At 43.3% G+C, this 26,230-nt stretch overlaps 1 protein-coding gene across 2 annotated transcripts in view; it reads left to right on the top strand.

Moving 5' to 3' along the window:
- AHI1 (Abelson helper integration site 1) overlaps positions 1 to 26,230 on the top strand; it is a 107,461-nt gene that overhangs the window by 56,208 nt on the left and 25,023 nt on the right. For both annotated transcript variants that reach the window (XM_066611222.1, XM_066611223.1), the window contains one exon: positions 20,820 to 20,878. In XM_066611222.1, the coding sequence (XP_066467319.1) occupies positions 20,820 to 20,878 (59 nt within the window). The remainder of the gene's footprint in view (positions 1 to 20,819; positions 20,879 to 26,230) is intronic.

Genomic DNA, 26,230 nt, shown 5'->3' with positions numbered 1-26,230 from the left:
AAATGAACCAGGGTCTTGGCTTTGCCTGAAAATAGGTGCTACCTGCTTGTATGTAATATAAGTAAAGTTGTTCTTGGGGGGAAAAAATTCTCACTTGCCTTCATTTAATTATATTTATGGTTACCTTTAGAGTCAGTGTTTCCCATACTGGGGCATTGGCCTCTTGGGAGTGTACAGGCAAACTGGTGGAAGAGGGACAAACTGGACATTTTGGGTGCATTGTCTGGCTATACCTTCAGGGCATCTTAGAAAGATGGGGCTTATATGGAGCCTGAACCACTGGAAAGGTGATCCTGCCCCCCCCCCCCAAGTGTTAAAATTTTGGACACCTTAGTTCAAATGCAATCACACATTTATCCATTTGGTGCAGTACTCAAGAGCTAAAAGTGTAATTTGTGTATGAGCCCTGCATATTAACCATCACACTTTAGTTTCACTAAAGTCCTGATGGCACTGAATGGGAATACCAGCTCCTTATAAAGTAAATATGAGTTAGGAACATGATGGTTCTTGTATCTAAAGCAAACACTTAGGCAGAGTTGAGCCAATTAGATTCTCTCACTGACTGAACACAGCTGATAGTCAAAAGGGGGTTTCCATCCAAAGACAGAGAAAGCTATGTATATATAAAAATTGCTGTTGCAAACATACAATAAAATCTCATAGCCAATAAATGAATGCCATTCATTTCTCAGCCCCTGCCCTGGGCTTAGATACTGGTGACCCAAGAATTGGAGTTGCTGAAGGAAAAGAGGCCTAAAGAAAAAAGGGCATTGGGACATACAATCACAATCAACCTTTATTAGGCATAAAACTTAACAGTTGCCTGAGCAGCTTACACAGGAAGTTGCATTCAAGCAGGTCATCATAACAGAAATAAATGTAGATTATATAGGATTTCCCTCCATTTTATGTTTGGCTAAAATCTCACATAAAAAATCCGCCATTGGTTTTACTATTTTTCCGTTTGTAAGTAGTATCTATAGTTTCAATTCATCATGACAGTCGGAGTGATTGGCAAAAAACAGGTCCAAATGCATAGATCTAGACTTCTTGTAAAGCAACATTGGGACATATATTAAAGGGTGGGGCAGAGGAGCCTGGGAAAGGAGAGAGCACCTGCCCAGGTAAAGCAAAGGACTTCAGAAATAGAAGGGTGGGGGAGTGGTCCACATGAGCCAAGGGAAGAGCTGTGTGTGCAGGGTGATGGTGGTGTTGGGTTTAAGATTGGCTACAATTGCAGTGTTAGGTTTTTCATCTATGTTTATTGTGTCCTCCTGTTTTCTTTATACAGTCATGCTTTGCTTAATGACAGGGATGGGGACTGGCACCCCTGTTATTAAGCAAGGCTTAAGGCAAAGCCTCTGCAAAGCGAGGGGAGCTGCATTCCCCTTGCCCCCAGAGGCTTTTCTGAGCCGCAAACTGCCTCTGCAAGGCTCAGAATGCCCATTTCGAGTGAAAAGACACAACTTCGGTTTTGCACATTGCCACTGCAAGGCTCAGAAAAGCCTCTGGAGAGGGGAGCACGGCTCCCCTTGGCATCGGAGGCTTGTGGGGGAGTGAACAGGACCAGTGGTGGCTGTCACGTATGCAGGCTGTTGCTGGCCAAGACATCACTAAGCGACACTCACCTGTAGTTGTCTGTGGCTTCTGTTTTTGTTTTGAAAGCTAGTTCTTTCATTTCATAGCTCTTCTTCATGTTGTCTGGTATTACAAATGTCCTCTTTTCCCCAACATGTGTGCAGTCTCTCCTGACTCCGTTTTGGTTTCTGGCTGACAATCTTGGAATTGAGGCTTCAGTCTGAAGAGGGTCAGGTAGTACTGGAAGGAGGAATGTAGTGCTGGGGCCTGTGGAGCTTCTGTCTGTCTCCTCTAAGGCAGGGGCCTGCAAACTATGACCCATGGGCCAGTTCTGGTGCACCAAGAAAATCATTTTAGATACAGCGCAGCAGTGGCAAAGCCTTACCATTCTGCCATGCTACCTCCCGCCTTTGCACCCAGGTGGTCTGTGCAGAAACTAGTGCAGGGCAGTCGCTTCTCCCAGGAAATCAGGGTGCAGAGCCTTCTGGGGTGATCAGCTGCAGAAGCTGCAGAAGCAGCTGCCCAACATGAGTATCTGCTCAGATCAGGCATGAAAATGGTAGGCCGTGGTGCGGAATGGTAAGGCTTTGCCATCATTGTGCCATGCTCGATATTATTTTCTTGATAGACCGTGGGCTGTACTTTGGAGGCCCCTGCCCTAAGATCTTGCAAATTTGGCTGCCCCGTCCCAATTTAATTTCACTGCAAAAACAAATCCTATTGCATAATACATAAAATTGCCTTACTTCAGTCTAATTGGCGGTTCCCAGACTGTGGGTCTGGGACCCATCACTGGCTCGTGATTCAATATTTGGTGGTTCATGAAATTGACAAGGCAGATTAGACTATGTGCAGCAAGGGTTAACCAAACTGCTACTTCGTGGGGGGGGGCACTGCTGCCCAATCATCAATATAGCCACACTCCTTGGCATTTATAAATAAGGCAGCAGCCTCTAGGGCCTCTAAAAAGTTTGAGAACTGGTGGTCTAAATTAAAAGACTCAAGTGAGGCACTAGCAAACAGCCACTTTCCCTGTTCAGTAACAGCCAATCCTGTGCATGTCTACTCAGAAATAAGTTCCATTGTATTCCATGGGGCTTACTCCTAGGAAACTGTGTATAGGGTTCCAGCCAAAGAGAACTACCACTTACAGGGACCTCTTCCCAACTGGCACAGACAATCAAACCAACATTAAAGTTCACTATTTGTGTTGCTGCTGAGATTGTTCCCATTGCTATAGTATCTAAGGACCTTTAAGGCATTTAAAGGTAATCACGTAGTATCTCTTACATATTCATATCCCTCCCAACCTTTAGGGAAAATAGCTTGGTTAGGTCATAGGTGTGCATTATGAGTGAGTAAGTTTTGTGATGAAAAGAACTTGTGAGAAAGTTGAATTGAAGAAATAAAGGTTGTGCCTAGTCTTGCCTAAGCAACAGCAGTGTGGGTTGTGCCCCCATCTAACTAGAATTCAAGTGTTTGTTATCTAATCAGCTGAGCTAACCACTACATCAGAATATTATATAATATAGTAAGGAAGTCTGATCCTGTGAATATTTTCTGAGGAAATCAGAAGGTGGAGAAAATGTTGCTTTCTCGAGCATTAAAGAGAGGAAGAATCCAGAATGTCTGCACACACAAGATTGAAATATTCTTTGAGCCTCTCTTGAAAGGTGTATGTGAACTTTTGGTGGTTTTTCATGAACTGAACTGAGAAGCTTTTGCAATTCAGGTGTGCATTCTGGCCAATACAGGTTACATTTGTACATTATGTTACAAACAGACTTAGGGCCCAAGCCTAACTGGCCCTAGCACCAGTGCTGAGCTCAAGTGCCGGTGCTGGGTGTCACAAACATGCTGTAAGGCATGCTAATGACACCTGGGGACTTGAGCACATGAACTTGAGGAACTGTGGTTTGTTCTAATTCTAGTTTGTTAAAATAAACCAGGATCAAAACACAGTTTTATATCTTCTTTTGTTAATACAGGTTGAGACTAATTATTCGCATGGGTTCCATTCCAAGCACTCATGCAGATGGCAAAAAAAACAACAACTATAGCAAATCAATTTAAAAAACAAAGTTTCTTTGGTCTGGTGATTTAAAAACAGCCTTGCTGACCTTTACTATGTAAGATAAGAGTCATTAAGAGGACAATCCAATAATCAGTCTCTCTCAAATTGCTTAGAAAGGCTTCACTCCAACCCCTCCCTTCACCAATGCAAAGTATCTTTCTTTCACTGCTCAGCGGGAAGGGAGGGTTAGCCTGGAGAGAGAGAAGGATTGAGGGATTGTCAGCCAGCTGCCCTCTCTCTCTCTCTCTCTCTCTCTCTCTCTCTCTCTCTCTCATTACGGAGGCTACTGTTAAAGGACTGTTCAGTTTTTTATACTGATTTTAAAGGGTGCATTTTCCCCCTTCTCCAGGGATAAGCACATTCCTCCTCATTTGCAGGGGCCATTCGTGTTGAGTCAAATCCGTGTATAAAAAAATCTGTGTATAAATAGGCTGGACCTGTATCTAGTTGTGAGACATTACTGCTGTTACCCATGTGCCAGTAACTTCTAGACTGGATTATTGTGACATCCCTTTGACAGAAAAGATAACCACAGTTGCCATTCACATCATATTTGCTCTCATTAATCTGTGTTTCTAGTAATCGCTGACAATCAGTGGAACTATTGGGGGGATAGAATGCAACACTAGTAAGTGAAGATTTAAAGGGGTCTCTTTGAATCATTTCACACGCATGATTTCTATGAGAACCATATGCATCCATGTCCTCTCTTGAGCCAACCTCTGATTATGTTTCCTCATTTTTAGGACTGGTAGGAGCCCGTTTAGCTAAGCATAATTTAGAACTAGAAGGCGACTTCTAACAGTCGAGACTTCTAACAGTAAGAGGCGACTAAACAGCCACCGGGTAGATAGGACTCAATAGCCTGGGAAGGCAGCTCATCTGAGAGAAGGAAAACTCTGATCCCAAACCTCCACTGCCTTGTGGCTACATCCAGTTATGAAAAAGGCTTCAGGAGTCAACCTTGAGGCAAAATCCGAATCCGGAGTCCCTGAGGCAGTTCATGGCTGAACACAGTCACGTTCTGGCAACTCCTGCAACGCCACTGGAACTAACCATATTGCCTTCTGCCTTTCCATTGGACCATTTCAGCAACGTGGAGAGGGGGGATTTGCTGCATGGGTAACAGTCTATCCTCCATATCTACTTTACCCAGGCTTCGCGCACTGGAGAGGACACTGTTCCAGAACCACCATTCAGAGCACGATACCATAGTCTTCCGAGATTGAAGGATGCCAACAACAACAATTTAGAACTTCCCCTGGGCAGCTGAGTGAATGCCCAAGTATGTGATTGAATCCTGCTTTACTGAAAGGGTACCGCATCGGAAACTAAGATTGGGTCCGTGGTATGAATCCAGAAATCACCTGGGAAGTTGCAGAAGGTTGTGTTTGTCTTTCTGAAAGGAACAGCAAAACTGATTGATTTTTAACATAATATTCTAAATGGAGTCCTCTAATCACAAAAATGTTTTAACATCTGCTAAAAATAATGTTTGCATGCCTTTTAAATGTCTCTTACTCCAATAATTGCAACAGTTTAGCTATCTTGCCTTTAGCTATCTTGACTCCGGGAAGGGGGGGGGGGTTTACTCTAGCTGATTGATAATATGCTAAAAGCAGTAATACAAATGTCAGAATAGTGTATGTCTTTTAAATTTTGGCTTACTTAATCTGTTTACATTGAAATCAAGACTGCACAGATTCATCCACTATGTGTTCTTTTTTCATGTTACTTCTAAGCATGTTAATTAAAATATTTAGCTGAAGAAGTATAGAAATACTGAGCACAATAGCAACAAAACTTTGAAGATTCCAAAAGTTTTTATCAAGAGAACATAACTTATATTTATGTGAAATTGGTATATGTTAGGATAATTACTGCTGTGCCTTTGGGATAAAGGAAGTACTGTCAGCCAAATTATACAAGGGTGTGGATTAAATCAAGCATTACTCTCTCTTTGGCATCAATTGCTGTAGGTTGCAAAATCTAAGTATGACGTAGCATTGTGAAAATAACTTGCCAAAATGTGTCCCTACCTCTTTTTTTAATTATATGGAAAATTGGAAAACAACCTTAATTCAGCTGCATGAAAAGGACTGAGAAGGATTCAGCTTAGGGAAGACTTAGTAAAACATATTGAGAAGAGCAAACCTGAATCTCTGGTCATTTAAAACCAGTGGTATTCAAACTGGGGCGTCACGATGCCCCAGCCTGTGGGTCCTGGCCTCTGCCCCCCTAAGGGGCGGGGGCAGCCAGGAGACAGGGGAAGACAGCAGCGCAATCCACAGGATCGCGCCACTCAGGGGGGCTGCAGGGGCTTGGGTGCAGTTGCTGAAGCCTCCTGCAGCCTCCCAGGGGTGCAGGGAGCCCTGCGCAACCTTCGGCAGGGCTCCCCAGGTCGGGAAAAGCAAAAGTGGAGCAATCACGCCCCGCTCCACAAAACCGGAAGTGGAGCATGATCGCTCCGCTTTCCCTTCTAACGAAGCTGCAGGGACTGGGATGCACCCTCCAGTCCCTGCAGCAGCCGTCCCTGTGTGCGGGGAGCCCTGCGTGAGCGCCTGCAGGGCTCCCCAAGTCAGGGAAAGGGAGAGTGGGGCGATTGCGCTCCACTTCCACTTTTGCCCCTGCCCCTGCTGCCTCCCCCCTGCCCCTGCAAAGACTTACTTCGGGTTTCAAACTCCCGGAGAGTTTGAAAACTGCAGATTTAAAACCATGACTTAAATCACCAAGAAAAAGGAGCAGTTTTAATATAGTTTCTTAATTTGAAGTTCATATTTCCTAAATAAACAGGTGTTTTAACTGATTGTTATAACTGACTGCTATAATCGGTGTTTTAACTGATTGGTTTGCAACTTACTTAAGTATTTATACAACATGCAACGCAATCCTAAGCTGCAGTTGGGCCGGCGCAAGACCCTTGTGCCAGCCCAGGAGGGTTGCAAACGTGCTGTAAAGCACGTTTGCGCCTCCTCACGAGCAAGCACATGGAGGCTGAATCTGGGATGGGCAGGGAGGAAGCAAGGGGGGGCTTTCCTGGGAGGGGGAAGGGCAGGCGGTGAGCGGGAGGTGGGACTGGCCAGATCCAGATAACTGCCAGATCCCAACTCCTGTTCCCAGAGAGTTTGGAGCGACTTGAAGCTGCTCCATTCTCCTTGGACTTGTGCCACTTCTGGAGGTGGCGCAGGTCCAAGGAGACCCATAGGGGCCAGGGCGCCTTACCCAGTGGTAAGGGGAAAAATTTCCCCTTGGCTCTGGCTGAGCCAATTATGGCCCCTATTCTGTGCTGGATGCAGGGCAAGCCTCTTGGCTTGCCTGTTCCAGTGCAAGGTAGGATTGTGCCCTTCGAAGCATAATCCAAAACTATTTGTCACACAGTTCACATATACTGCATAATATTATTGGTTTTAAAGCAAGGAACAGACGTCTGTTTCTTTCACTCTCTTTGTATACTTACAAGGATACAGGTTGAGTCTCCTTATTTGTGAGGGTTCCATTCCCAGAACTCACAGGATGGCAAAAATCACATTAAAGCAAATCCATTTAAAAACAATGTCCCTTTGCTAGGTGATCTTAAAGCAGCCTTGCAGACCTTTGTGATGTAAGACAGAGTCTTTAGGCAGACAATCCATCCATCAGTCTCCGTCAGGTGCTTAGAAAGGCTTCACTCCAAGCTGGTGACACCAGCGAAGCGCTGGGAAAGAAGGCAAAGTGATTATCGTTCTTTCATGTGCTGGGGGGGGACGGGAGGGGTCGCCTGTCTTGGAGTGAAGCTGTTCTGAGTGCCTGTAGAGACAGATTACTGGATTGTCAGCTGTTCTCTCTTGCATTAACAAGGCTATTGAATGACTTTTTTCCTTTAATTTAAAGGGCCCTTCTCATCGCGTTGAGATAAATCTGTGGATAATTAGATTCTACCTGTGCTAAGCAAAAGCACTTTCTGGAAAGCAAAGACTGCAATTCCATGCTTATGCATTTGGGAATACCATAGATACTCACCTGTAAGTCGAGGACAGGTTTGAGCCAAAATAATGGATTTTTCTATTACCCTCGGATAAGCTGGGGGTTAAACTTAGGGGGGTGTCTGACTATAGTTGCGTCTGATTCCAGCCAAGGCCAGATCCTGAAAAATAACCTACCGGTAATTGTTACCTAAGAACTGTACTGTCTCTAATTTATTTTAAAAAATAGTAAAAGATCATGAGATACATTTTTATTCATTAACTTTTTAAATTATGGTCTTCAAAACCATTTTGTAAACACTATCAGAGTAAGTACCTATAAACAACATATCAGTAGAACCATTAATAAAATCCTTCTTTAAGGTGGCTGGTGTGTAAAACCAGCAGCTCAACATATAACATACAACTTGAAACACAGAACTGGGAGTGTGCAGCTCAGTTCACAGCAGAGAGACAAGCAAGAAGGAATGAGCATGAGCAAGTGCAGCTGCACATAGTTGCAACCCGGTTTACTCAGCAGCAGACCCATTGCTTTCCATGGGTGTTATTCTTAAGAAATGGTGCACTGAACTGTAGTCTTGGACTTTGTTTCAGATGGAAATGTGGATTCCATCCTGGTGTTTAAAAAAACAGACCTCTGCCAAACATTTGCAAAATGGAAGGAGGGTGCAGAAGGGTCTACTAAAGAGAAGGAGGCTTGCTTAATTTCAGTGGGCACCTTGAGCCCTGGCTGGCTTTTTACCAGAGTGGGGGTTAAACTGAGGGGGGGGGGTGAAATTCTTTGAAAATGAAAAAGGAGGCATTTTAGCTTCTTCTCCAAACAGGAAGGGAGATGAAGATGCTTATGAGAGTTCTTGGCTTTGTGAGAAGATCAGGGCTGCACTTCCATAGCAGCAGCCCTCATGCAGACTACAATTCCCGTAAGCGCCTTCACTCTTCCTGTTTGGAGAAGAAGCTCAAATGACTGCCTCTGAATACTGTAATAACTAGTAAAAATTATCCTTTTTCTTCCACTCCCTGTGTCCTGCTTCTCAGCCTATTCCCATGCCCGACTTCACCAGACAGATGCTAAGCTTCCCAGAAGCTCCCAGAGGCCTCTGCTTAATTCACTGTGTTGACCTGTAAATTAGTCAACCCAGGCTTTCAGGTTCAGTTTTTAGGCATGAATATTTTGACTTATACATGAGCGTATGCATGAGGTCCAATTGAGCAGAGTGCGATTATTGACGATCAGGCCATAGGCATCTGGAAGTTGTCCTATACAAGTTGTGGTATGATAGTTCTTGATCAAAACAGATTAATGGTGCTGTTCAGAATACTGTTTCTCAGTTAATTTGAAATAAAGGATCATGCAGTTCTATTAGTAACATCATCATTATTACAATATCATAATTTGAGAAAATCATATTTTATTCCTGGGACTCAGAAAATGTAAGGATTTTATATGCCCTTGGGCTTTGCTGAGCTCAGAAGCCCCTCTGGAGGGGAAGGGAGTCGGGCACCCCTCGCCTCTGTAGGGTCCAGAGCATGGGGATAGGTATTTGTTCGTCCGTATCCATGGTTTCGGCTATCTACAGGGGTTTCTGGAGCAGAACCCCCGCAGATAAGGGAGCAGACCTGTACTTTGTTTGTTTGTTAGTTAAGGCTTTCTCACCCATTGGTTAACAAAAATAGCCTGAAGATAAAGTGCTGCTCATTGCATCAGTGCTGCTGAAATAAACTTTACACCCTCAAAATAATCCTGAGTAGTTTGAGCCCTTGGGTTTGTTAGACAGTGCTTTAAAATGTTGCAATAGAAGTAATCACCACCACCACAACCCAGTCACTTCTGCAGTGGCTGCTTTGAATTTCCAGCCATAAACATACTCCACAAAATATACCTCAGTTGACATCCAAGGTCAGGCTACTTCAGTTGCCTGCTCAAAATGTCTGTGCTCTGTTTATTTGTAAAACTGTTGGTGTTTCACACAGGTCTCCAACCTGTCTTTCCTCATAGGAATGTTGGCAACATTCAGTCTCGAAAGACTATGGTATCGCGCTCTGAAAGGTGGTTCTGGAACAGCGTCTAGTGTGGCTGAAAAGGCCGATTCGGGAGTGACAATCCCTTCCACGCTGCGAGCAAGTGCAGTCTGTCCCTGGTCTGTCTCCCTGGCTATGGGCCTTCCTTCTTTGCCTCTTAGCCTCAGACTGTTGGCCAAGTGTTTCTTCAAACTGGGAAAGGCCATGCTGCACAGCCTGCCTCCAAGCGGGCCGCTCAGAGGCCAGAGTTTCCCACTTGTTGAGGTCCACTCCTAAGGCCTTCAGATCCCTCTTGCAGATGTCCTTGTATCGCAACTGTGGTCTACCTGTAGGGCGCTTTCCTTGCACGAGTTCTCCATAGAGGAGATCCTTTGGGATCCGGCCATCATCCATTCTCACAACATGACCGAGCCAACGCAGGCGTCTCTGTTTCAGTAGTGCATACATGCTAGGGATTCCAGCATGTTCCAGGACTGTCCTAAAGTAAATGATATCACTGAGTCAGTTTTACAGGAAGGTTTCACAGGGAACTACTGTATAGATATACAGCCTAGCCCTTTGGTAAGGTTCTTCAGATTAGAGTTAGAAAAAGCTTTCCTCTGGATTTAATTCCCTGCATCTTCTGCTAAGAAGGCAAAGAGAGTTTTAATTTCTTTTTCACTATTGTCTTTACCTGTGAATCCTCTGCACCCCCATAAGATTTGGCCTACCTGCTTTTTATAGCTAGGAATAACATTGGAGTTCGAACAGATATGGCACTGGTTGAGAACTGACGCGCATCATAAGGTCCACGTGGCTGGGCCAACTCTGTGACTCTCTGTACCATCAAGTCATGGTGGAGGGAACATTGGGCAGGCAGTGCAGAATTTTGTCCCAGAAACCCAGTACTGGGGGTGATTATACCACCCAGAGTAAGAATTACAACAAACAGGTTATTTGTTTAGTATGATAGATTAGCATAACTAGCAAACAGTTTGCAAAACTGGAATATGGAAACACTAAACAAGTTAGCCTTGTATGCTGAAAATAATGATGAAGTAAAGTGAACCATGAACCATGGTCTCAGATTTTAGGCTGTCTATGAGATCATCAGGGTTTCTGGAAATGAGTATCCTTCACTTTCTGAAAGTGCTAAATCAAGAGGGAAATGGGGTTAGTATGCAAGCAGTGGCTATTGTGGTCACTGTAAAGACATCAGAAGCAAAGATGATTTACATTTTCCAGAATGTTGCAAGTGTGATTGCTTGGAAGCCTTTTCTCTGAATAATGTGATGTGAAAGCAGTGTGTATATTCAGGTGCTTTTGTTTTTGAAAAAGTTTTTCTTCGTTGCATTTGCTTTTAGTCAATGTACAAATCATAGAGCAAAGTGAGTAATGTGGGAATGGAGAATTTTACTATATACGTTGACTGGTCATTTTATTTGCATTGCAAATTATTCATGAAGGAATGCAGATTGTTATCATGATGTCACAAGTTCAGCCAAGGTGTGAGACTTCAGCTTGTAATTAATCCTTCTTAGTCAAATCATAGAAAGGGAAGAAAACCAAGGATAATTTTGACTGCTTTTCCTCCATCTGTAAGGAGCGCAAGCCTACACTCTCGCCTTAAGCTTCATCGCTGTCTTCTGCCCCAAGCACCTTTGACTCCCAGTATGCACTAGTTTCCATCACCCTGTTTTCTAATAATATTGAGCACATACTTTGTCATAGGAAGATAAGGGTCCAATCCTATCCAATTTTCCAGTGCCGGTGCAGCCATGCCAATGGGTTGTGCACTGCATCCTATGGTGGGGAGGCAGTCACAGAGGCCTCCTCAAGGTATGGAAACATTTGCTCCCTTACCTTGGGGCTGCACTGCAGCTGCACCGGTGCTGGAAAGTAGGTTTGGATTGGTCTCTAAGGTGGCTATCGGCATTGGGGTCCTTGCAGCTAACAGGTAGCATAGAAGCAGTGGGGATCATGGCAAAGGAAGCTGAAGCAACAGCCCTTCCTGATTTCATATGAACCCAGTATTGGGTGACAAGGATCAAATTCAACCATCTGATTCTCCTGACAGCAGCTGACAATTCTACAATTGCATCATCCCCTTACATCCAGACTATAGTGTCAGTAAGTATGATGACCATGCTTACCTGAATACAAAACAAATTCGTCTGTCATTCAGTATGGTAAACTGTTTAGCATTAATGTAAATATAAGACTGATAGTAACCACAGCTGAAGTACATCCTAATTGGCAGTTTTGTTACTGGCAGTTTTGTTACTAATCATGCAAAATAGATGTTTATCTTCCTTATCTCATGTTTATGTTTTCATAACCTTTCCTAATCTAAGTCCTGCTCTACAAGAGCATTTGAGCATATATTCTTATACATTTGCTTGGAAGTTCTGCTGCTTGCAAGTAAGGAAAGTATGCGCTCTTATTGTGGAGAGGGAGTGTATCCTGAAAGGATCCCACTAGACTTTGCAGCAGTCCGGCTCAGGGGGCAATGAGATCCATCTGACTGTGGGGGAGAGGTTGAAACAAAGCTCCCAGACCAGTGCAGCAAATTATGTGATTCCACAGGGATTTTAGTATTTGTGAGAAAACATGCAGTGACCTCTCCATAAGATTACTAAGGTATCATTAGGTAGGTGTGTCAGGTGCTAAATATATTTGATTCTAATCTCTAATTAAAATGTTGGCTTTTATTTCTCTTACATTTGATGTAACAGGTCTTACTTCATTATAGCCGGGAGCTCTACATTCTTTTTTAACTCTCTAGTAGTGCAGCAGCCCAGAGATGCGACCTCTGTGGCTGAACTTGCAGGTGGGCACATTTTATGTTGGCTTTGTGTGATCTATGCTTATTGGAAAAATGAGGAGGATGGGAGTTTTTCTACCAGTATTTTTGCCAGGGACTCCAGGATAGGAGTGCATGTCATATCATGCTGATGGCAAAAAGTTTTAGGTTAAAGAAGATGGATTGTATGGGTCATACATCCTCTCCTTTGGTAGTCAAATTGCCCTGGACTCATTTCAGACATGATGAATGCAAGGAGTCTGCAGAGTCATGTATTCCCAGTCATGGTATTACTATAACTGCTAAGAAGCCCTGGTAAGCTACCTTTCCTGACAGTACTGATGCAGCCCTTCTCATTGCCACTGCCAGATACATTTCAGTGGAATCAGGAAGGTCATGGTTGTAGCAATAGAGAAGATGGGGGCCAAACTTTGGAGAAGTTTGGACTTTGTAATTAGCTAGAAATAATGTAATTGGGGAACTCGTATTCCACATTCCCCAATCCTTCATCGCTGTGCAGACATTCTAATAATGTGAAGGAGACCTTCCAGGCCACCGTCACACCCTTTGTGTGGCCATGCATGAATGGGGACTCTGTGCATTGCGTAGACCTCATCGTGCTGTTGGGCAATCTGCACATTTCAGTTTTGTGACATAAGTCTGTGTAATTTAAACCTATAAGACATACAGTACGTAAATGCTGGGCATGCTGTGGAGATGGGGCCAGCCAGCACAGTCATACTTTTGCCATCACACATACATGTGGTATCATGTGTAGTTGTTCTATGCCACCGGTCACCAAACTCACATCCCCCGTCCTTCAAAAAGCAGTCCCTCTTTGGACCGGAGCTTACTGTTCTGCCTCCACGCTGTGTTCATTCCCAGTAGATCTGGGCACCACAATGCTCTGGGCAGTCACGTCTGTTACCCAGCATCCCAGAAGGCTGTGCAACAGGTCATCCAGGCAGACGTGACTGCCCAGAGCATCCTGGTGCCCAGTTCTGGGAATTAATGTGGGGCGGAGGTGGAATGGTAAACTCTGCTCACAGAGCAGAGGTCTTTCCTCTAACCCCAAATTCGGCCCCCAGGCCAGGGTTTGGAAAGCCTTGCTCTATGCAGATGTTCTGCTTTCCTGATATATCTTTGGGTTGATTTCTAAATTCTGTCCTTGTCCTGCCAAGTCTTTCCCAGGTGATGTGCATAAATTGTCTTGTGTAGACAAGACAGCCAGCTGCTGTTGAACTCATTGTACTGTTTATCATTACATCTGAAGTAGTTGTGTCATATATTTACTATTAACTTAGACTAGGATTCTCATGAACCAAAGGAGGGAAAAAAACTTTTAATCCTTGAATCTTAAGGACAGAAACTGGCAGCTTTCAGTTGTCTAAGAGACTATTAGTTTTCTTGCATGTTGTATATTTATATATGTACCTTTAATTTCATGAAGCTTTTTGTACATTGATTGTCTTGTCTACCATCTATCGCAATTTGGAATGGATTCACTGACCTGAACAAACGTTTAGAGTCATCTGGTCTGCCATGAGGCAGAGCAAGCTGCTTGGGAGTGAGGTGCCATTTGGATGTTTTGCCTCATGCACTCAAAATGTTAAATTGTGGAAATGCTGAATCATTGCTTGCGGTCCTTAACAGACTGCATGGGGGCCAATAAACTGAAACTCAGTCCAGCAAGACAGAGATGTTGTGAGTGGGTGGTTTGTCTGAACTGGAAGATGGTATTCAGCCTTTTCTGTGTGGGGCTGCACTTGTCTTTAAAAGGACCATGTTCACAAGTTGGGTCATGTTTTCAGGTATAGCCTTTTCTTTGGCGGTCCCAGTGGCCTTTGTGGCTCAAAGTACCTTTCACCAACTGAGACTGGCAATTGTTGCCTGATGAGCCTTTTTATTTAAGCATGCAAAGGGGATACATATGTACTGCTGGGTGCCTGGTAAGACAGCATAATCCAGAGACATAACATAGTTTCAGTAACAGGACTGATGGCAAGTGGTCTGAGATCCAAAAGGAAGAGGAAAACAACATTTTTAATTGTCCATGCATTCACACATACACCTCATGTCCCCATCAGCCTAGCTTGGATGTCTTGCCTGGTCCTTGAAAAATTTCATGGGTGTCTGCACCTTGCTTGCACAGCACATTTGACCCTGTGAACAAAAGCCATGTCCTAAGAGCTTCCTGACTTGGGGGGAAAAAAGTTGTAGCAACACAGAAGAAGGATCTCCAGCCCGAGCTGTCCTTACCGAAGTTCATGACCAAACTCCATCAGGGGGCCATGGTAATGGAGCAGCTGGCCTCCTAGGCTAGCTACTGCACCTCAGCTAGGTGCAAGAGCAAAAGAAGTACCCATTTAGGATCAGGAATAATCCACCAAGGGCCATTGAGTCCTTGAGGTCACCCCACAAAAGGTTTGATAGCCACAATCCAAGGACTAGTGTGCCACACTGACATCCTGAATTAATACCCCCCCCTCTCTCTTTTGCTTTCCAGCTTTTCACCCTGTTTCTCTCTCTGAGTGAAGTTAAGGCCATTGTGCCAGTGCAAGCTGAGCAGCCATGCTTGCTGGCTGCCTGCAGTCTAGAAAAGAGGGGGGGGGGCATGATTGAGACATACAAAATCATGCAGGGATGGATAGACACTTTTTTCCCCTCTCACATAAAACCAGAACCAGGGGACATCCACGAAAGTTTGAGTGTTGGGAGAGTTAGGACAGACAGAAGAAAATATTTCTTTATTCAGCGTGTAATTAGTTTGTGGAACTCCTTGCCACAGGATGTAGTGATGGGATCTTGCATGGATGCCTTTAAGAGGGGATTGGACAAATTTCTGAAGGAAAGATTCATTACAGGTTACAAGTCATAGTAGGTATGTGTAAGCTCTTGGTTTTAGAGGCAAGCCGCATCTGATTGCCAGATGCAGGGGAGGGCACCAGGACACAGGTTGTGTCTGTTGTCTTGTGAGCTCCCTGGGGCATTTGGTGGGCTACTGTGAGATACAGGAAATGGACTAGATGGGCCCTTGGCCTGATCCAGCGGAGCTCTTCTTATGTTCTTATGCTAAAATGCACCTGACCTCTGCCAATCTATCTTGTCCTGATTCCCTCCTTCAAGCTAAGCAAGGCAACTGCCTGGCTCCTGGCCTTGGTTCAGAGTCCTCTTTCTGCATCTTAAAGCAAGTGAATTGACCAGTCTTGGCACTCTTACCCCACAGCTGCTGCAGTGTATCACACTGTATCCAGCAGAAACAGACTGGTTATCTTGCTCTTTGGTGCTGCCTTACCATTGAGCCATCAACTGTTTCCTTGTTTGCAGTCAGACTGAATTATTTTTATTTGCTTTATTTTGTTTCTGCTTTGCTCTTATTCATTCATTCATTCATTCATTCATTCATTCGATTTATATTCCGCCTTTCTCCCTGAAGGGCACCCAAGGCGGCTATTGTTCACTGATGCCCACAATGAAAATGTGTTGCCCTTTTTAGCTTTGCCTCTTTCTTCATTCCTTGCTGAACCACTGAGCTGTGTTATTGTCCACTACACAGGATCTCAGCACACAAGATAGGTTTCCCCTGTGTGCACATTCTAATGCATGTTTAGAAGCATACCCAGCAACATGTTGCAGCTCTTCTTAGTCAGCGATTGTGTGGCCATAGTTTCTTATGTGCTCTTGACATGCCATTTTTGTCTGCCGCAATGCATTTTGTATGGAACTTCTTTCAGAGTCTGAATGGAAACCAGTTAGTGCCAAATACAACTGCTTACCGACTGAAACCAGGCTTAACAGAACACATCGTGCCAGTTTTGAAGTAGCTACGGTTGTTCCTCTTGCATTTCCAAGCACAGCTGAATACACTTTTAAAGTTTTAAGTGTAAATTAAATGGCATGGGGCCAGGGTCCTTAAAGGATCACCTTGTCGCTCCCCAAATAAATCTTCCTGGTGCCATCCTTAAATTTTTTCACATGCCAGGCAAAAGCAATAATATTTGACCAGGCTGTACAAAATGTTGTTGCTTGATGCTTAGTGTATCAAACTCATTGGTAGCCCATCCTGTATGGCACACCAAATATTGCAGCACATACAAATATTCAACAATATTCCTTTAAAGTAAACTGTGTTCTTCTTTAATTGGGCATGGTTACTGTCTATTCTAGGGTTATATCTGACAAGGTTGTAATCAGGTAGGAAACTTGGTAACCGGGATGGATTTTTTCCTTAATAACATTGCGGTAGTTTACAGGTGTGAAGGCATTCAGCTCAAGTGTTTGCAAGATCCCGGGGAAGCTAGCTCTTTGAGGTGGTGCCATCTAATTACATAAATAAATGTCTTCCAGTGTTCAAATATTTATGAGGAAATTTCGTAGGAGTGTGACTAATACCACTGGCTTCAGGTAGGCAAAGTGCAGCTGGAGGTTGTGCAAAACTTTCCCATGGATGCCTGCCAATGCACCTGAACAATTTTAACCTAAAAATTCCCCTTAGTTGAACATTTAAGCAACTCATGAGCAGGTCTCACCCAGAGCATCTAACTGAGCATTGTTTCTTCCCAGTTGCCAGATTTTGGATTTTCACCACAAACAGATATTTTTGTTAGAGAAGACAGCATATGTACACTGCTTTAACTTTAATTCTGATGAAGTCCTGGCACTTATTGTTTAGCAACAGACTTGGTTTGGGTCACCTGTCTTTTTTCTTTTCTTGAATCTAGTCTGATTTGTTTTCTTCCATAATGACAAATTAATAAACCGTGCGATCACATGCAAGCTTTCCTGATGCTGAAACACGTTACTGATGGAAATCCTTTTATTATGTTTCTCTCTGATGTTTGCTAAATGCTCTCAATGTGTTTTGTTTTATTGCTGCTCTTTTGTTTTTGTTTTTTTTAATTGTTTTAGCTGCCTTAGGGTGCAGGCCTAACCAACTTACCAGCACTGACCTAGCCACAATGCAGCCCCAGGGTAAGGTAACAAACATGCCCTTACCTTAAGGAGGCCTCCTTGACTGCCTCCCTTGTTGTTGGCAACCTTCAGTCTCGAAAGACTATGGTATCGCGCTCTGAAAGGTGGTTCTGGAACAGCATCTAGTGTGGCTGAAAAGGCCAATTCGAGAGTGACAATCCCTTCCACACCGGGAGCAAGTGCAGCCTGTCCCTGGTCTGTCTCCCTGGCTATGGGCCTTCCTTCTTTGCCTCTTCGCCTCAGACTGTTGGCCAAGTGTCTCGTCAAACTGGGAAAGGCCATGCTGCACAGCCTGCCTCCAAGCGGGCCGCTCAGAGGCCAGGGTTTCCCACTTGTTGAGGTCCATCCCTAAGGCCTTCAGATCCCTCTTGCAGATGTCCTTGTATCGCAGCTGTGGTCTACCTGTAGGGCGCTTTCCTTGCACGAGTTCTCCATAGAGGAGATCCTTTGGGATCCAGCCATCATCCCTACTGCAAGACATAGTGCATGCCACATTGGCATAGCTATGCCAGTGCTGGAAAGTTGGTTAGAATTGCGCCCTTAGTTTCTCTAAATGGAAATCTGGAATATAATTTTTTAAAATAAATGAAATTACCAATATGTTAAAAAGCCACCGCATGATGAGGCTATCAAGAGATGATTGCAATAATTCTTTAAATAATCTCTGGACTGAGACTGATCCCTGTCTCTTCAACTGTCACCTTGTGGTCACAGTCAACAAGAGTGTGGGATAAACCCAGGCTGGAACCTGCTTGGTTTTTAGAACAGTGGTTTTCAACCTGGGGGTTGTGACCCCCCACATTTGAAAAATCCTCCCCCCTTAAGGGGGTGGCAACCGACAGAGACCTGAAGGCAATGGCACCCATCACTTCTAGGTTGTCCCCTCCAATGACTACATGGAGGTAAGAAGAGGTTTTTGGTAAGGTTGGTAACTACAACTCCCTGTAGATGGAGGATGCAGGGAGAACCTAGAAGTGATGGATGCTGTCACCTGTGGGTCCTCCATCAGCTCCCAACCCTGTCTTGCTTCCTCAGGTTTCCATCAGACACTGGACCAAGTGCTTCTTATAAAGAACACTATTTCTGAAGTAATTGCAAATTCTGTATTGGAATAAATAATGCAATAAACATGTTGAGGCCACCTAAGTATGTGTTCATACCTGATCATCCGTTCCTCATTAGGGCCAACCACAACCATTGCATGGAGAACCCTCTCACTCAGAATAGGTTGACTGTTACCACGGGGTTACCACCAAAAATGGAATCCCCTTGGTGAGTTTTACATACAGACAAGGAAAAACAAAGTAGCACCTCCAACTGAATTGGGATAATCCCAGAGTGAGAGTCTATCATGCCACCACAGTCTCCGGCAAAGAAACACACAGAGCAATGCATTTGATTCACATGATGAATGATACTCCACATTCCAACTGGGGGGGGGGTGGAGAACTTGCTATGAAGATGCTATTTTAGTGGCATCTTTATAGCAGGAATAACATGTACACTAGCAGTTAGTGATGTCTAGGAAGAAAGAGCTGTGACCCAGGAAACGGGATTCCACCTTTGAGATGGATTGGCGGAAGAATTATGTATGAAGAGTGTCTGATTTGGGATTGTGGGCACCATTTTAATTATGATCCACTATTATAAGTTACTAAGGGCGCAATCCTAACCCCTTATTTCAGTGCTTTTTAGCACTGACATAAGGCCAATGCAGCTCTGAGGTAAGGGAACAAACATTCCCTTACTTTGAGGAGGCCTCCGTGAGTGACACCCAACTGCAGGATGCAGCACACGTCCCATTGGTACCGCTATGCCAGTGCTGGAAAGGGGTTGGGATTGTGCCCTAAATCCGCCTTAAGGGATATGGAATGCTTTTCTAGGACAAGTGATCATGCGACTGGGATTACAAAACACTAATTTTTAAAAAAAAATAAAACAACATTAAGGGTGCAATCTTAAAGGGGAGATGAGCTGGCACAAGTACTTTGCGCTGGCCTCGGAGTGTCACAAACATGCCATAAAGCATGTTTCTGCCTTCTAGGGTATCAGCTGGGCTGGCATAAGGATGTGCGCTGGCCCGCGGAGGCTGCATCCAGCCTCTGCAACAGCAAAGGAAGGTAAGTCTGTGCCAGCCGAGCTTGGCCAGCGCGGGGGTCTGGAGGGGCATGGGGAGGGTGAGGAGGAGGCGTTTCAGGGGGGGAAGGTGGGTGGGCCCATGGGTGGATAGTGGGGGAGTAGGGCCAGTATCCAGCACTTGTGCCAAATCATGACTCCATTCCTGGGCAGCTCAGCGCAGCTACAGGCTGCTTGGATCTGCACCACTTCTTTAGGTGGCACAAATCCAAGTAGACCTATTGGGGCTGCTGCTGTGTTACCCAAGGTAAGGGGAATGAATTCCCCTTGCCTGGGTTCAAGCCACAAGCAGTCTCAACTGTGTGTTGGATACAGGGCAGGCCTGCCAGCCTTCCCATTCCAGCGTAACTTAGGATCCGTCTGCCCCTCTGTTTTTGCTTTGAATTTGCACCAGGATTATTATATGATAGAAGCAACAATATAGGTCTCCAAGTAATTGGTTAGTGAATACGTCTGTGAAAATCAGTGAGGTTTATGTCATCAAAGCACTAGGGGACCATAACCACAATGCACTTCAATTCTTTGGTTCTCTTGCTTTGTCTTTCGTTTATATGATGAACCAGTTTGACAAAATACAGGTTTCAGAATTTGCATGCTGACAGAGAGTTTTTAAAAAGCCTTTTAAAAATATGTTTTCTTTCTTAGAGACATTTGTCAATTGCGCACATAAAAAGAAGAAGGCATTGTTTGAAAAGATGTGTCTTAGAAGACAGTATACTATAATAATAAATGGAAAAGGACACCATTTCCCCCATGACAAATAAATTCTTTTTTTAAAAAATGTACTGTACAAAGATGGAGTAAAATAAACAGCAAGATGTGTGATTCCAGGAAGTTTTATGATCAAAGGAAAAATGCTGAATCGTTTATATACCTATTATCTCAGATAAAATGAGTAATTCAAAGCAAAGGTGTTGTGATCACTTCTGGTGGAAAAAAAAAACTTTGTATGCATGATTCTAAGATTAAATGACAAGGAAAGGCAGTGGTGCTTTTAAATAATGGTGTCAATTCTGAGCACAAGGTGGTACGTGGGCATAGCTTGTGTTATTTTTCCAAGTCATTTGAATGGAAATATTGGATTAACTAACCTTGTGTCACGTCTGTTAGTTAGATAAACCCTCCAACTGTTCCTAACTGAGGATGCATAGTTGGGACTGAAAGAAACTGCTGCTTTTTTCTTTCAGGTTTTTGTGAAACGTACTCTACTATCATCATGTTTTCAAAAATAAAATGAATGATTGCACCGAGAGGGGATAACAAGCAAAAATTTCACAGTTTTGTCTTTTCACAGGCAGCTTCATCCCAGTAGGAAATCCTTTTAGCCGAACACCATCCGCTGGACTACACACGGTAAGGAGTTCTATTTTTTTCTTTTTGCATATAAAAAAGAATTTAAACTTTAAAAAATCCTTCTTCACAAGTTACCATTGTACAAACGCTTTCTTATACTTCCCTTCAGTCACAAAAGGGCTGCCTTCCAGAAAATAATCCTCTGTGTAGGCTTTCTGCCCCCTATAGTTGCTTTCTCAAAATCAAAGAACAAAAGATCCAATATTATCCTTGCACCCAATGCTTGTAATTCATTAGACTTAACTATGCCCAGTTTGTGACTCGGTATCCTTAGTCTTTCTTTAGATACATAGTGATGTAGAATAAGGAAAAGAGAATGTAACAGAAATTCAAAGTAGAATTGCATGTAAATTGCACTTTTGATTGAAAAAGAAATTAATTTATGCTGTTGATTGCCTTATTTTAAACAGTGCTGTTACTATTTGTATAATAAGCAGATTGAGATATTAGTGTGTTTGATTTTTTGATTTTATTTTAAAATAACAGGTATAGACATTGGTTGTGACTTCCAGTGGCACTGAATAATACTACCTTGTCTTCCGAATGTTTCCTGTTGGTATCTTTTAATTAGAAATTAAACACTTTATAATTTGAAATTTTACAGTTTTGTGGCAAATTTTGAAGAAGGAAGTAGGAGCTAAAAGTTTTTCTGTCATCAATATTAATTCCCTCATTCCCAATGCCAGATTATTAATATTGAATTAACTGCACAATCTTATCCATATTAATTGAGAAGTAAATTCCACCATGTTCAGTGGGGCTTATTCCTAGGAAGTGTGTCTAGAATTGCAGCTTAAGGTACGTCTTTGCCAGCTGTCAGTCTCAAAGAGAATCTATCATACACCTAATAATTCTCCTACGTATCCCTGTTTGTGCTTTATCTTGTTCAGTCCCCCCTTTTACAAAATGCTTTTCTATGTTAGTTTTCCAGTATGGAGATTCATTGTATGTGCCCAGAGCAATCACATAAGCAGGGGCTCCTATGCTTATGTCAGAGCTGGAGCCTAGTTTCATGTACGCATCATCTGCATGTAGGTGCCCAAGATGTGCCCAAGATGCGGAGATCTTGTCTAAGAGCTGTGTGTGTGCTCCAGAGTCTCCATAATGCTCAAAAGAGACTCTGATGTGGTGGTGGTGGTGTGTGTGTTTGTGTGTGATGATTCTGGATTAAATTATGTGTCATAGTTTTCAACTGGTTTTTCTCAATTAGTACTGGGAATAGCTATTTTCAGTTTCTTTTTGTATTGTTTATTTAGTATATTTTTTTAGCCTCCCTTCAGCAAAGTTCCTGGGCAACAGTCAATTAAAAAACTACAATAAAATAAAACAGAAGAGGAATAAAAGTATCAGCACTGTAGTCCGCAACATTTCAGAGTGACAGTTCTTCTTGGATATATCTACTGCCAGCATTTAGTCCAAAGAGGGACAGTGTGTGGTGAGGGGGATGGGAGGTGAGGGAGTCCATTATGCTGTTTGTTAAACTTTTCTCCTCCTACCATGTTGGTGGTAGAAACATCTCCTAACAGTATGTAAATTGACATCCTTTAACGTTGAAAGGGAAGTGTTTCTGATTAAGGAAGAGTGGATCAAAATAGTTTTGGAGTGTGTTTGAATAATCTTAGCAGCTGAATGATTTCACTACTTTTCAATTCATCCCTTTTTAAAAATCCCTGTAGGCTTTGTCACAGCAGCTGTGTTTGCATTTCTTTTTTGTGTTTGTACATTGCTGGGCTCAATAAAGTGCAGCCTGGCACAGCTTTCCCTCCAGGCAGATTATAGATTCCCATGCTCATTAAATGCTTGAAGGGCTATAATCAAATAAGGATCATAGTCATCTGAAAACCCAGGAAAGCAACAGTGGTAGCACTGGCAGTAATTTAATGATCCATGTTGTATAAAGACTCAAGCACACACATGACAGTAGTTCTGTTACCTCTTCCTCATTGATAGGATTTTAATTACTGCCACTTTTTGTTCCTTTTCCTCCCCACTTGTTTCTAATCTGTTTGTTTTCACCCAAGATGCTGTTTGAAATAGAAATTGCTTGCAAGCAGTGGCATAGCTAATCATTGTGTAGCTCCGGGCCAAGCTCAAAATGATGCCCTGGAAGTGATGTCACAACTGGACATGATGTCATGCCCGGGCTTTTCAAAAAGTGAAAATTGGGGGGAAAACCCTCCTCCTCCTCCCAGCAGCTTGCCACCCACTTGCTGCCTATCCCAAACCAGTGCCATAATTAAGGAATCGATCTGCTATGTGGGGTCAGAGAAACTTTTGTAACTCCCCCACAACAAATTCAGATTCAATTAATTAAGTAAATAAATGAAAAGTGTGCCCCTTACTGGTTGGAGACACTGTGCTGGGATGAAGAGGGATGGTTATTCTTCCCCTGCTAAATATAAGAGGAGCACCACTTGAAAAAGTGCCTCTACCCAATTAGCAGGGGTAACTGTATTATGATACACGGAAATGAGAACTGACTCATATTAACACCTTACTGGTTCCATGCTGTATCATAATAACATCTCATTGGCTCTCAAAACAATCAGTCTCATAGGTCAGTTCTGAGTTATGAAAATCCACTTTTTGTTCCATAAGGCAATTGTGTTTTCTGGTTAATTGATCATAACTTTTAATAGAATACAGATATTCTAAAGTGGTTTGTTTCATTGCATTCTGCATTAAATTTCCTTTCCAATGATATAACATGGTGGTATTATTTGTACATACCAAGGTTTTCACAATTTTGGCCACTAGTGTCAAGCTCAGCTTGTTGCCCCCCTAAAGCATGTTGCCCGGTGTAGTTGCTACCCCCTGCACCACCTTAGCTACGCCACTGCTTGCAAGGCTTGTCAGTATGATCTCTGCTGAATTCAGCTCGGTTGGTTTTAAGGTAAGCTACTGACATCTCAGAACATTACTGAGAGAGGGTAATATTGTTTTGCTTCCTAGAAGCAGTGAATAAAACATTGTCCAAAGCACATTAAAATGCTGTCAAGGTAATTATAATAAGTTCAGTTTCATCAGAGAGATATCTTCCCTGAGTAAATATAAGCAGTTTTAAAACCCATTGATTTTAATGGGAGGATTAAATATGTGTGTTTTGTTCATGGTTGCAACAGATGAAATTTTAAAGTGCTGGGCAGCCCAATCCTAACCTGTGCCAGTACTACCAGGCCACAGTGTCCTGCACTGTATCCAGTGCAGGTTAGGAGGTTGCTGGAGGTCACCTTAGGGTAAGGGGATATTTTCCCCCTTACCCCGTATCAAGCCCCAGCCCACTCCTATGGGGCTACTTGAATCTGTGCCAGAGAAAAGGACACCATGGTGCTAAACACAGGATTGCAGCCGAAATTATTGGCAGATAGTTCCATTTGCTTTAGGGCAGAACTATACATTAGATAGAACTGGGGTTGCTTCCAAAAATGGTGCCCTGTGTTGAGAACCTCTCTGCTCCTCCGCAATGTCTTGTTCAATTTGGTTGTGGAAGGGGAATCAGCACAGCTATTGTTTACAACTGTTGCCATTCTTTGCAAATTAATCCTTACCTTCAAATAACAGCCCTTCTTCAATTCCAAAAGTGAAGTGTCTTCCAATCTGTTTCACCATAATTTCCATTTCATTATCATTGCTGCTAATTGTCTTTTGCTAAATTTTTGCTAAGAGCGTAGATCCTTAAAATGCACAGTATAGTTAAAGTTTCATCACACTGATCAAAAATACCATAATGCACCACTGTACACGAAGTCTAGGCCCTTCCCCATTCAGTTTATTGAAAGGAGCTGCTCAGTTGTACCCAAAAGGATGTGTTCACGTCATGTCTACATTTTTCAAAATGAATGGTAAGCTCTTGCTCTAAGAGTGCACTAGAGCCTCTGCATGCATGAAAGATTGCTGAATGGAGACAGATGAGCTGTGTCTGCCCTACAAATTTAATACAGATCATCCCTGAACAGTACAAAATGTTCATGAAGTCTTTACTACATATGTATTTTTACATACTGATCTATTATGCAAATGAGCAAAGACTGCAGTGGGTAGAGATTAAATCCCTCCTAGATCATACAGTAAAGTGCCAATATGGCAAAAATTACCTGCGGGAACTTTGCAGAAACCTATCTGTTTGTAATGAGATTTATCTGAGAGATCTGAGGTGGTGCAAGATTTATATTTTGTTTTGAGAATGCCTTTATCATTTATTAAGTATAAAGGCTGAGGTTTAAAGCATCAGCTGTTACATATGTGCAACAAAATTGCTTGTGCAGTTTTGCCATTCCTACAGAATCGTGTGTGAGTAAAAGACAGTAGAATGTTGAAAGCAATGTTTCTTGCCAATCCATGTGGCCGAGTGAAGCAGTCACCTCAGGTAGCATTTTGGTGGATGGTTCCTCTCGCTGTCTGCCTACTTACCTCCACTGCTCCTTCCACTCCCTGGACTGGAAAAGGAAGAGACAGAGAAGAATTGGAAATGTTGAGGGAAGGATAGTGCAGAGCTAGAACTTGGAAGAGTGATAGGTGCAGAGGCTGGCACATCATTGGGTAAGGGGGAAGCAGCATTTGACGTGACACCTTAGGCATCTGGAGGTCTTGGGCTGGCCTTGGTTATTACATACAGTTGCTGTAGCCATTCACAATTGAATTCATGCATGCAAAACCATCTCTGACAACACTTTGAAACTGATCTACACTGTAATGATGCAGCAGAAAGATTAGATTTAATTGCTCCATAGGGCAGTTGTTGCCATGAGGATTTAGATAAGGTTGGTATTTTTTTTTAATTGTGACATGTCAGCTCAATTTTTTTAGGATATTTGCAGTACTGTACTCCACTGCATATTGCCTAAACCTGGACTTTCCAAATCCTGATCCGGGCGCCAGATCCGGGATTTGGGGAAAACTCACCACTCTGTGAGCAGAACTTACTGTTCCGCCTCCACGCCACGTGACTTGCCATGTAGATCTGTGCACAGGGACGTCCTGGGCAGTTGCATCTGCCCGAATGTCCTGTTGCACAGCCTTCTGTGATGCTGGGCAACAGACGCTGCTGCTCAGAGTGTCCTTGTGCCCGGATCTGCCTCCATGCCGCGTGACTGCCATGCAGAATGGTAAGCTATGGTCCAAACGGAGACCAGTTTTTCAGTCCGCAGCGGTTGCGAGTTTGGTGACCACTGATCTAAACCATGTGTATGATGATCTGCTGTACTCAAATGGGGTGATTTGAAGTGGCTGCTCTTTTGAAACCATAAAGGTGATCTCCTCCCATTGGATTCTTAGAACTAACTATCATTCTTCTTATTATACTTGTAATGCAGAAGTCCTTGCAACAGCTTCAGTGGCGGCTGCTCCATATGA

Source organism: Tiliqua scincoides, chromosome 1, assembly GCF_035046505.1.
Source record: "Tiliqua scincoides isolate rTilSci1 chromosome 1, rTilSci1.hap2, whole genome shotgun sequence".
NCBI classification, from domain to species: Eukaryota; Metazoa; Chordata; class Lepidosauria; order Squamata; family Scincidae; genus Tiliqua; species Tiliqua scincoides.
This window is presented reverse-complemented; position numbering and strand designations above follow the sequence as displayed.